We start from the raw sequence: 13282 nt of genomic DNA, 5'->3' as shown, positions 1-13282 counted from the left end.
AAAAACATTTCATATGGGACTTAGGGTGCTTTTACATCTGTGAACTTCGGTTCATTTGGTCCGGACCAAGGCCAACAAATGATACATTGTAGCAGTTTTCTGCCATTTTGGGGCCTTTTTCACACCCCACTGATTGCTTTGGTCCAAACCAGTTGAAAAGAACTAAAATCCAGTCATGTGACAAAATCCACATCACTCATTGGCCAGATGTTATTGAACATATTTCCTAAACTGCTTTTATTTGTCAGAATTAACATGCGGGAAAATGCCAATGGAAATCCCACAAGTAAACAAACCAGCAGACACAAAATGTGATGACTGCAATGGCTGACTGTATCCCTGGTACTATGTATACTATATATTTTGTATTCATCACTTTAGAAACTATAAAAACTATACATTTCGAGAATGAAGCGTGGATGCGGCTGGATAACAATGCTTTAATGCATTGCAAATGGCGAAGGCGTATCTCAAGTCACTTCAGGAGTAACTAGGCTTGAATTAACTTAGCTAAACTGCGACATAGTCATCTTACGGAAATATTACCAACGACCCATCAGGTAATGTTTTCTCTATCTCTCTCTCTCTATGTTTACAATTGTTGCTAAAGCGCTGTCCACAAATATTTTTTCTCAATCTCAAAAAACAATCTCTAGTTCGATTCAACCGAACTAAATATGCCAGATTTTAAAAAACTCTTAGAGGCTTTTGGATCAGACTTTCAGGAATATGCCCTGTCCAAGCTCAGGAACTTAAACATTGTTATTTTAATATCCACACAGATAAAAATCAATTGACTATCTTAATTATAAAGAATGAAAAAATACTATAACTGCAACATTTTAAATAATTAACTAACTTACTATTACATTTTAAAATATTTAAGCTTAATTCTATGGGTTTAAATGTTTAAATACAGCCAATTTTTTAGGTTTAGATATTTTATATATATATTATTTGAGCTGATTTTATGAATATTACCAATAAATGGAAAACAAATTAAGAAAACTTGAAATACATACAGTTAAAATAATATGTAAAAATCTAATTTCAAACAAATAAGTTAAAGGAAAAAATAAAATATCTGCAATATTAATAATTTAGTAACTTGTTATAATATTTAGAAACACTGTACATAAGATTAGGTCAATGATTACAATATACTGTATTGTTTCTTTTTATTAAAGTATTTTAATACATACATAGTCAAATATAAAATTGCACTACTCTTTCCAAGTCTAGAAAAAATTCTTCATCACAAATTTTTAAGTCTTTAATGTTTGCCAGGACTCCATTAATTTGATCCAAAAAACAATTCAAAGAATAATCTGAAATATTAATACATATTATAACAGCACTTTTATCTTTTGGTATGTTTTTAATGTATTTTTCCTGTGATGGCAAAGCTGAATTTCACAAAATAGAGTATTCCAAATAATATTTCTTCTTATTATCAAAGTTTAAACTATTTACAATTTATTTATTCATTTATTCATTTTCTTTGTGGCTTAGTCCCTTTATTAATCTGGGGTTGCCACAGCGGAATGAACCACCAACTTATATGTTTTATGCGGCGGATGCCCTTCCAGCTGCAAGCCATCACTGGAAAATATCCATACACACTGATTCACACTTATACACTTTGGCCAATTTAGTCACCTAATTCACTTATACCTCAGGTCTTTGGACTTGTGGGGTAAGCCGGAGCAACTGGAGGAAACCCACATGAACACTGGGAGAACATGCAAACTCCACAAAGAAATGCCAACTGACCCAGCTGAGGCTGGAACCAGCAGCCTTCTTGCTGTGAGGCGATCATGCTACCCACTGCACCACCGTGACACCTATTTACAATTTATACTATTTTCTATTTAATATTTTTATAGAAACCTGGAAACTCTTTTGATAACCTTTAATTATAAATCTTTCTTAAAATCTTTCAAGTCTGCCATTGCTGATGAAGCTAAATATCATATTATTTCATTAAAGTATATATTTTTTAAAGTGTATAATACAGTATGAAACTGCACATAAGTAAATAACTAAAAACCTGCCATAAACACAAGATTAAATTAAGATCAATATGATTAAAACTCACCCACAAAGCACCACACTCCAAAACGGATCCATGTGATAGTGGAGAGCTTGAGCATGAGGTAAACGTTCACCAGCATAGCAGATGCCGGGACGAAGGGCACACAAGGAGCCATGTAGGGCAGACGCTTTGGGTTCTCCGGCTGCTGAATGATGATGAAAACCAGGAGAGTGAGGACCAGCAGGAGCACCACCAGCAGCAGGACGGCCCACCACTGACCATCAGCGATCTGACCCGAGCCGAAGATGATAAGGGAGCAGAAGCAGAAGATCAGGATGAACAGCAGAACTACACAGCGAGTGACAATGCGCCCGGTGGCCACTGTGGGACGATCCATCTTGCCTGGTAAACCCAGCCGAATGCGCATGGTATAATAGCGTGGGCCGAGTAGCTTCTTGAGCTTCAGCAGATACGCGCTGTCCGTCTCATCCGACTCAATGCCTGAGGACATATCCACTGTGCCGTAGTTGGGATGACTGGCGGTGTAGGTGGACTTGTCAGGTTTGCCAATCAGCATCTCATTGTCCCCAAGAGATGGCAGGTTTTTGGCTCCACAGGTGTTTGTTGGAACTCCTCCGTAATCGTCACCCTCACTGACCGGCGAACAGGCTTCCTTCTCGCACTCGGCCAGAACTCCCTCCTTGCGCTTTGAGTTTTGCTCAGAGAGGAAGTTGACAAATCCGTGAATGTCACCTTCAGGCTGGTAGCGCAGCAGGAGCACACATACTGACACTAGAGTGTAGGCTAACAGAGTGCCAATGGACATCATCTCAATCAGGTCTCTCAGACTGACCAGCAAAGCCAAGAGTGCTGAGAGGAAGCCGGACACCACACAGGCCACAGCAGGAGTCTCTGTGTATGTGCTCACATGGGCCAGGAACCTGCAAAATAAAAATGACAACTTCAGACCTCCAATCACACGAGGGTAGACGCACATAACATCTGAAGTGGGATTGCTACCCCAGCTCTGACACTTGTAAAGTCTGGTTTATCCAGTAAATTTAAACTGTTCTTGCTTATTACTAAAAATAAATCTCAATAGAATAAATGGGGTCACAATTCACAGTCTTAACAAACCATTAATTAACACTACTGACTTAAAGTTTCCATGAAATTAAAATAAAGTTTTTAAGATGTTAGCATCAGTATGGTAGTTTAAGATATCTATAGTCTTGTGTGCTACAAAACAGTGAAAAAGCTTGTAAAGCTTTTAGTTTGTCACTTCCGCCATGCATATATAAAATGCATATATAAAAAAGGTTAAGAGAAATAAAGCAAAAAAAAAAAAATTTAATTCAATAATTTTTCAAGTAGCATGAAAGATCGTATTATATTTTCAATTAATCTAAGTGATTTAATTAAATGTTCTATTTCACATAAGAATTCTATAAAGATTGGACTTTTTTTAAAGGAACCTCTATTTGTGAAAGTAAAATTTCCCGCAAGTATAAGAAAGTTCACAGTGGCTTCTAACGACTTGTTTTGGTTTTCAAAATAACAAATAACATCCTTAATGTGCAAATTACCACTCATATTAACCTTGGAAAAGTAATATAAACTTAAATCATTCCAAAACAATGATGATACATTGGATGAAAAAAAAAGTAACAAATACCTTCTAATTCTTACAAAATGTGCAAATATCAGAAACATCACAATATTTGGATCAGAGTGCATTACATGGGTAAATATTGTGATGCACTTGACCTCAACCACTCTCACTGGCAGAGCTGTGATGAAACAAAACACTACTGGCTGCTTTTTTTAAAGGGAAGGGGCTACACTGTGTCCCACCCTCTATCTGTGTTTTGGTTGAGATTGCGTCAACCGTCAAATAAGAATGCAAATTTCAAAGCACTTCACGAGCACTAAACTCCAAATAAGCTGTTGATTAATAGTAAGGCAGAATTTGGAGTTAGGTTTTGAGCAGGATTAGGAATACGTAAAAAAAGATACTTTATTACCAATAATGAACTGGTGATATCTTAATAATAGGCAGATAAATTGTGACCTAAACTAAAGTGTTACCCAAAAACGATTAGCACTAGAATACAGAGGTAGTCACTTTGATATTTTTTTTTTTATATTTTGTACTTCTTTTTTTTAAAGTTTATTTAATGTGCTTTTTGCATTTTATAAAACTTCAACAAAACAAAATATAAAAGAAAGAGAAAAAATACAATACAAAAAAATAATAATACATATAAAATACAATACATAAAAACACTAACCTATTACTGAACAACCGAACGACAGAACACAGAGGGACACATGCACATGAAAGCAAAATATCATTTAGCTGGTCATGTAATGCATAAATAAAAGTAATTATAATGTAACATTGTTCTTGTATTACCAGAACATTCATTATTCTGACTAAAGTTTTATTGTCAAATAATAGCTTGGGCACATTATTAAAAACATTATAGATTATGAATAGTGAATACCAATTACACTCAATCTTTTAATTATTGTGTTACTGACAGGGGTCATTGGTTACACTTGCATTTCTTCCAATGCATTAAGGTGTTTTAATATCTGTCCACATGTTTTATCAAATATCTGAAATTTGTCATTATTGATATATCTCAACTTCTCCAAAGCAAACATGAATAGCAAATCTCTATTCCACATACCAAATTTAGATACAGATTGATTTTTTTCACATTCTCAAAATCACCCTTTTGGCAATTACCATACCAAATAACATGGCTTGTCTTTCATATTTATCAAACATCTCTAAGTTACTAAGTATCCCAAGAACAGCTATAAGTGGACACGGTTTAAGACTTTTTTGGAGGGCTTTAATAAAACATTCAAATATATTTTCCTCCTGAAGATCCTTCTGTTGCTTTACACCTATTACAAAGTGGAGATACCAGAGGAAATCTAATCTAATGCAGTTTCTCCTTAGATAAGTATGACCTAATCAGGGTTTTAAATTGAATTAAATTACGTAAATTGAGCATGCATGTATATTCTAAAGGCCTTCTTCCCAACTCTCCAAATCTATCTCTAACCCTAATTCATTCTCCCAGGCTTGCTTAGCTTTGATTTCATTTACAACTTCCTGTCTTAACAAGATGCTATAGAAATTTGACACAGCTTCTCGATGTATAGAATTAAACCTGTTAATTTCTTTGAGCACATTGTGTTGCTTTATAACATATTAATATTAATATTTGGTATTCGTTTTATCACAAAATCTCTAATCTCTAGGTATCTGAAGAAGTCAGAGATATTGATATTGAATGTGATTTTTAGTTGCTCAAATGAAGCAAATGTTCCATCTATATTTAAATCGTTTATTTTTTTAATAACATTTTTTTCCTTTAATAACTTTTTCAAAATAAAACCCATATGACATAGTTCCCTGACTTTTCCTAAAAATGTCTATATTTTATTCTAACACTATTTAATTAAAATTACAAAACACAAAAAAGTTTTAAAAATTTCTACCTTGAATGACAACAATAATCAAATTGACCACATTCATTTCAGCATTCACATTGCTTTACATATTTAAGCCTCTGTTGCCTATCAACTTTCTACCAACAAAAACTTTATGTGAGCAAAAACATCTTTTTATTTTTTCAAAACAACATTTTCACTGGAGTGAAAAAAGCCTTTGCTTATCTGCCTGCTGGATAAAGTGAGATAGACACCTTTGTGGGTGGTCTAGTACAAAATTATTGACTATATTACAAAATAGTTTATATTATTTTAGTGTAATGACTTAAAATAAATAAAAATAAAATAAAATATGACAAATATAATATAACAAACATTCAAAGCTTAAAAAAATCCCAATAAAAGCTTCAAATGTAAATATGATGTGACAATATGGCATCTTATGTGAATGGTAAGAAATGACTGTTGTGACCATTCTAGAAGTTATAGAATTTTGGAACATTTTTAACAATAAGGAATGTTAACTAGATATTAAAGTTTGAGGACAAACTTTATGGTGGCTTGAAAAGCCGAATCTGAAAGTTTGAAGTGGTTTTAAAGTGTAAATAGAATGTTAGTATGATTTTAGCTTGAGTTAACATATTACTAGCATGAATTAGCATGTTAGTAGCATGATTCTTACATGAATTAGCATGTTGTTAGCATGATTCTAGCATGAATTAGCATGTTACTAGCATGATTCTAGCATGAATTAGCATGTTGTAAGCGTGATTCTAGCATGAATTAGCATGTTACTAGCATGATTCTAGCATGAATTAGCATGCTACTAGGATAATTCTAGCATGAATTAGCATGTTAGTAGCATGATTCTTACATGAATTAGCATGTTGTTAGCATGATTCTAGCATGAATTAGCATGTTACTAGCATGATTCTAGCATGAATTAGCATGTTGTTTGCATACATCTAGCATAAATTAGCATGTTACTAGCATGATTCTAGCATGAATTAGCATGTTGTTAGCATGATTCTAGCATGAATTAGCATTTTACTAGGCGGTTGCTAGGGTGTTTTAAGTGGTTGCTAGGTGGTTGCTAAGGTGGTGCAAGGCAGTTGCTAAGGTGGTCTGACTATTTGCTTGGTGGTTGCTAGGGTGTTGCTAGACGGTTGCTAGGGTGTTTTGAGGGGTTGCTAGGTGGTTGCTAAGGTGGTGCTAGGCAGTTGCTAAGGTGTTCTGACTAGTTGCTAAGTGGTTACTAAGGTGTTGCAAGGTGGTCGCTAGGGTATTCTGAGTGGTTGCTAGGTGGTTGCTAAGGTGTTGCTAGGCGGTTGCTAGGGTGTTCTGAGTGGTTGCTAAGGTGTTGCTAGGTGGTTGCTAAGGTGTCCTAAGTGGTTGCTAGGTGGTTGCTAGGGTATTCTGAGTGGTTGCTAAGGCGTTGCTAGGGTGTTGCTAGGCGGTTGCTAGGGTGTTCTGAGTGGTTGCTAGGTGGTTGCTAAGGTGTTGCTAGGTGGTTGCTAAGGTGTCCTGAGTGGTTGCTAGGTGGTTGCTAAGGTGTTGCTAGGCGGTTGCTAGGGTGTTCTGAGTGGTTGCTAGGTGGTTGCTAAGGTGTTGCTAGGTGGTTGCTAAGGTGTCCTGAGTGGTTGCTAGGTGGTTGCTAAGGTGTTGCTAGGTGGTTGCTAAGGTGTTGCTAGGCGGTTGCTAGGGTGTCCTAAGTGGTTGCTAGGTGGTTGCTAAGGTGTTGCTAGGCGGTTGCTAGGGTGTTCTGAGTGGTTGCTAAGGTGTTGCTAGGTGGTTGCTAAGGTGTCCTAAGTGGTTGCTAGATGGTTGCTAGGGTGTTCTGAGTGGTTGCTAAGGCGTTGCTAGGTGGTTGCTAGGGTGTCCTGAGTGGTTGCTAGGTGGTTGCTAAGGTGTTGCTAGGTGGTTGCTAGGGTGTCCTGAGTGGTTGCTAGGTGGTTGCTAAGGCGTTGCTAGGCAGTTGCTAGGGTGTTCTGAGTGGTTGCTAGGTGGTTGCTAAGGTGTTGCTAGGTGGTTGCTAAGGTGTCCCAAGTGGTTGCTAGGTGGTTGCTAAGGTGTTGCTAGGTGGTTGCTAAGGTATTCTGAGTGGTTGCTAAGCGGTTGCTAGGGTGTCCTGAGTGGTCGCTAGGCCCTTACTAAGGCATTACTAGGCCATTGCTAGGTGGTTGCTAGGCGGTTGCTAGGGTAATTTGGGTGGTTGCTAGGCAGTTGCTAGGGTACCCTGGTTGGTTACTAGGCAAGCCTCACATACATGCTTGATAAAACATTTATACTTAGTAAGCATTTCTAGCAAGTTACAGTACTTGGCTAGTCAATATTAGCATGTAGCTAGTCACTGCTAGCATGTGTAGCATATAGGAAGTTTCGTTTGCTAGCATGAGTCAAACGAGCCAATCTCCAAGTCTCTACGATGTTCTGATGCTGAGATATAGCTGTTGATGAATGGTTGCTAGGGTACTCTGTTTTGTTGCTATGGGCGAGGTTACAGAGTTAACTTGAATGTGGTTGGTTGTCTTAGTCTAATGAACCAACCCCCGTGTCTCTATGACACTGCTATGCAAAGATATGCATCTTGGCCTATTTTAATGGAAGTCTATGGAATCAATTTGGGGGCGTGGCTTGTGAGCTTTATTATCATATTGAGATGCTCATTGGTTGTCTGAGTCAGATGAGCCATCCCCCAAGTCAATAGGACACTGCTATGCAAAGATATGCATGTAAGCATTTGATAGCACAGCTAACTACATTCTATAGGACAGTTGCTAGGGTGCAGTATGTGGTAGTTAGGGGTGTGGCTAGAAAGTTAAAAGGCCATCAGTGATTGGCTGCTGGCTAGACTGAGTTAAATGAGCTCAGCCATTAGTCTCTATGACAGTCTGATGCAGAGTTATGAGGTCACAAAGTTTGATCCCATGTTAAGTCAATGAGAGTCTTTTGTAATGGAAGTCTACGGGACAGTTGCTAGGGTGCAGTATGTGGTAGTTAGGGGTGTGGCTAGAAAGTTAAAAGGCCATCAGTGATTGGCTGCTGGCTAGACTGAGTTAATTGAGCTCAGCCATTAGTCTCTATGACAGTCTGATGCAGAGTTATGAGCTCACAAAGTTTGATCCCATGTTAAGTCAATGAGAGTCTTTTGAATGGAAGTCTACGGGACAGTTGCTAGGGTGCCATAAGTGGTTGCTAGGGAGTGGCTAGTAAGTCTAAAGGTCATCAGTGATTGGCTGCTGACTAGACTGAGTTGAATGAGGCCTGACTCTAGTCTGTAGGACAGTCTGATGCAGAGTTATGAGCTCACAAAGGTTGACTCAATGTTAAGTCAATGGCAGTCTTTTACAATGGAAGTCTATGGGACAGTTGCTAGGGTGCCAAAAGTGGTTGCTAGGGAGTGGCTAGTAAGTTTAAAGGTCATCAGTTATTGGCTGCTGGCTAGACTGAGTTAAATGAGCCCAGTTAGAAGTCTGTAGGAACGTCTGATGCAGAGTTATGAGGTCACAAAGTTTGACCCAATGTTAAGTCAATGGGAATTTTGGGAATTTTCCGGGTCGTTTTTCGGAAAACCGAAAGTCGGATCAGTCGGAAAAGATATAGCAACCCGAGTCAGACCAGTTTGAAGGTTTGACGAAAGTTTGAGGTATGAAGCTTGAAAGGGTTAGGAGGAGATAGACTTTAAAATTAGTCTCAGAAGAAAGAAGAAGAAGAATAATAACTAGATATTAAAGTTTGAGGACAAACTTTATGGTGGCTTGAAAAGCCGAATCTGAAAGTTTGAAGTGGTTTTAAAGTGTAAATAGCATGTTAGTATGATTTTAGCTTGAGTTAACATATTTCTAGCATGAATTAGCATGTTAGTAGCATGATTCTTACATGAATTAGCATGTTGTTAGCATGATTCTAGCATGAATTAGCATGTTACTAGCATGATTCTAGCATGAATTAGCATGTTGTTAGCATAATTCTAGCATAAATTAGCATGTTACTAGCATGATTCTAGCATGAATTAGCATGTTGTTAGCATGATTCTAGCATGAATTAGCATTTTACTAGGCGGTTGCTAGGGTTTTTTAAGTGGTTGCTAGGTGGTTGCTAAGGTGGTGCAAGGCAGTTGCTAAGGTGGTCTGACTAGTTGCTAGGTGGTTGCTAAGGTGTTGCTAGACGGTTGCTAGGGTGTTTGAGTGGTTGCTAGGTGGTTGCTAAGGTGGTGCTAGGCAGTTGCTAAGGTGTTCTGACTAGTTGCTAAGTGGTTACTAAGGTGTTGCAAGGTGGTCGCTAGGGTATTCTGAGTGGTTGCTAGGTGGTTGCTAAGGTGTTGCTAGGCGGTTGCTAGGGTGTTCTGAGTGGTTGCTAAGGTGTTGCTAGGTGGTTGCTAAGGTGTCCTAAGTGGTTGCTAGGTGGTTGCTAGGGTATTCTGAGTGGTTGCTAAGGCGTTGCTAGGTGGTTTCTAGGGTGTCCTGAGTGGTTGCTAGGTGGTTGCTAAGGTGTTGCTAGGTGGTTGCTAGGGTGTCCTGAGTGGTTGCTAGGTGGTTGCTAAGGTGTTGCTAGGCGGTTGCTAGGGTGTTCTGAGTGATTGCTAAGGTGGTTGCTAAGGTGTTGCTAGGTGGTTGCTAAGGTGTCCTAAGTGGTTGCTAGGTGGTTGCTAAGGTGTTGCTAAGAGGTTGCTAGGGTGTCCTGAGTGGTTGCTAGGTGGTTGCTAAGGTGTTGCTAGGCAGTTGCTAGGGTGTTCTGAGTGGTTGCTAGGTGGTTGCTAAGGTGTTGCTAGGTGGTTGCTAAGGTGTCCTAAGCAGTTGCTAGGTGGTTGCTAAGGTGTTGCTAGGTGGTTGCTAAGGTGTTGCTAGGCGGTTGCTAGGGTGTCCTAAGTGGTTGCTAGGTGGTTGCTAAGGCGTTGCTAGGCGGTTGCTAGGGTGTCCTGAGTGGTTGCTAGGTGGTTGCTAAGGCGTTGCTAGGCAGTTGCTAGGGTGTTCTGAGTGGTTGCTAGGTGGTTGCTAAGGTGTTGCTAGGCGGTTGCTAAGGTGTCCCAAGTGGTTGCTAGGTGGTTGCTAAGGTGTTGCTAGGTGGTTGCTAAGGTATTCTGAGTGGTTGCTAAGGCATTGCTAGGCGGTTGCTAGGGTGTCCTGAGTGGTCGCTAGGCCCTTACTAAGGCATTACTAGGCCGTTGCTAGGTGGTTGCTAGGCGGTTGCTAGGGTAATTTGGGTGGTTGCTAGGCAGTTGCTAGGGTACCCTGGTTGGTTACTAGGCAAGCCTCACATACATGCTTGATAAAACATTTATACTTAGTAAGCATGTCTAGCAAGTTACAGTACTTGGCTAGTCAATATTAGCATGTAGCTAGTCACTGCTAGCATGTGTAGCATATAGGAAGTTCCGTTTGCTAGCATGAGTCAAACGAGCCAATCTCCAAGTCTCTACGATGTTCTGATGCTGAGATATAGCTGTTGATGAATGGTTGCTAGGGTACTCTGTTTTGTTGCTATGGGCGAGGTTACAGAGTGAACTTGAATGTGGTTGGTTGTCTTAGTCAAATGAACCAACCCCCATGTCTCTATGACACTGCTATGCAAAGATATGCATCTTGGCCTATTTCAATGGAAGTCTATGGAATCAATTTGGGGGCGTGGCTTGTGAGCTTTATTATCATATTGAGATGCTCATTGGTTGTCTGAGTCAGATGAGCCATCCCCCAAGTCAATAGGACACTGCTATGCAAAGATATGCATGTAGGCCAGTTATTAACATGAGTCTAGTATGAATTAGCATGTTACTAGCATGATTCAAGTACAAATTAGCATGTCATTAGCATGTTTCCAGTATGAGTTAGCATGTCATTAGCATGATTAGCATATGAGTAGCATGTTGCTAGCATGATTGGCATGTCATTAGCATGTTAGAATTATAAGCATTTGATAGCACAGCTAATTACATTCTATAGGACAGTTGCTAGGGTGCAGTATGTGGTAGTTAGGGGTGTGGCTAGAAAGTTAAAAGGCCATCAGTGATTGGCTGCTGGCTAGACTGAGTTAAATGAGCTTAGCCATTAGTCTCTATGACAGTCTGATGCAGAGTTATGAGCTCACAAAGTTTGATCCCATGTAAAGTCAATGAGAGTCTTTTGTAATGGAAGTCTACGGGACAGTTGCTAGGGTGCAGTATGTGGTAGTTAGGGGTGTGGCTAGAAAGTTAAAAGCTCATCAGTTATTGGCAGTTTGGTAGTCTGAGTTAAATGAGCTCAGCCATTAGTCTGTATGACAGTCTGATGTAGAGTTATGAGCTCACAAAGTTTGATCCCATGTTAAGTCAATGAGAGTCTTTTGAATGGAAGTCTACGGGACAGTTGCTAGGGTGCCATAAGTGGTTGCTAGGGAGTGGCTAATAAGTCTAAAGGTCATCAGTGATTGGCTGCTGACTAGACTGAGTTGAATGAGGCCTGACTCTAGTCTGTAGGACAGTCTGATGCAGAGTTATGAGCTCACAAAGGTTGACTCAATGTTAAGTCAATGGCAGTCTTTTACAATGGAAGTCTATGGGACAGTTGCTAGGGTGCCAAAAGTGGTTGCTAGGGAGTGGCTAGTAAGTTTAAAGGTCATCAGTTATTGGCTGCTGGCTAGACTGAGTTAAATGAGCCCAGTTAGAAGTCTGTAGGACAGTCTGATGCAGAGTTATGAGGTCACAAAGTTTGACCCAATGTTAAGTCAATGGGAATTTTGGGAATTTTCCGGGTCGTTTTTCGGAAAACCGAAAGTCGGATCAGTCGGAAAGGATATAGCAACCCGAGTCAGACCAGTTTGAAGGTTTGATGAAAGTTTGAAGTATGAAGCTTGAAAAGTTTAGGAGGAGATACACTTTAAAATTAGTCTCAGAAGAATAAGAAGAAGAAGAAGAAGAAGAAGAAGAAGAATAATAATAAGTTTACGTGAGATAACAGTATGTTGGCTTTTCAAGCCACCATAACTAGATTCTTAAAGTTTGAGAACAAACTTTGAGGCTGGCTTGTGAAAGCCTGACGGTAATAGTTTATTTAGTTTAAACAGTTTTTAAAACTATGAAAAGATAGATAGATAGATAGATAGATAGATAGATAGATAGATAGATAGATAGATAGATAGATAGATAGATAGATAGATAGATAGATAGATTAGCATGTTATTAGCATGATTCTAGCATGAATTAGCATGTTTTTAACATGATTCTAGCATGAATTAGCATGTTACTAGCATGATTTTAGCGTAAATTAGCATGTTACTAGCATGATTTTAGCATGAATTAGCATGATTCTAGCATGAATTAGCATGTTGTTAGCATGATTCTAGCATGAATTAGCATGTTGTTAGCACGATTCTAGCATCAATTAGCATGTTACTAGCATGATTCTAGCATGAATTAGCATGTTGTTAGCATGATTCTAGCATGAATTAGCATGCTACTAGCATGATTCTAGCATGAATTAGCATCTTGTTAGCATGATTCTAGCATGAATTAGCAAGTTGTTAGAATGATTCTAGCATGAATTAGCATGTTACTAGCATGATTTTAGCATGAATTAGCATGTTACTAGCATGATTCTAGCATAAATTAGCATGTTACTAGCATTATTCTAGCATGAATTAGCATGTTACTAGCATGATTCTAGCATGAATTAGCATGTTGTTAGCATGATTCTAGCATGAATTAGCATGTTACTAGCATGATTCTAGCATAAATTAGCATGTTGTTAGCATGATTCTAGCATGAATTAGCATGTTACTAGCATGATTTTAGCATGAATTAGC

The 13282-nt window shown here is 38.8% G+C and overlaps 1 protein-coding gene across 2 annotated transcripts in view; it reads right to left on the bottom strand.

Moving 5' to 3' along the window:
* The window catches only part of slc7a14a (solute carrier family 7 member 14a), a 131309-nt gene that overhangs the window by 3750 nt on the left and 114277 nt on the right, over positions 1-13282 (bottom strand). For both annotated transcript variants that reach the window (XM_073919784.1, NM_001347689.1), the window contains one exon: positions 2099-2976. In XM_073919784.1, coding sequence (XP_073775885.1) covers positions 2099-2976 — 878 coding nt within the window. The remainder of the gene's footprint in view (positions 1-2098; positions 2977-13282) is intronic.

This window comes from Danio rerio, chromosome 2, assembly GCF_049306965.1.
Source record: "Danio rerio strain Tuebingen ecotype United States chromosome 2, GRCz12tu, whole genome shotgun sequence".
Classification (NCBI taxonomy): domain Eukaryota; kingdom Metazoa; phylum Chordata; class Actinopteri; order Cypriniformes; family Danionidae; genus Danio; species Danio rerio.
This window is presented reverse-complemented; position numbering and strand designations above follow the sequence as displayed.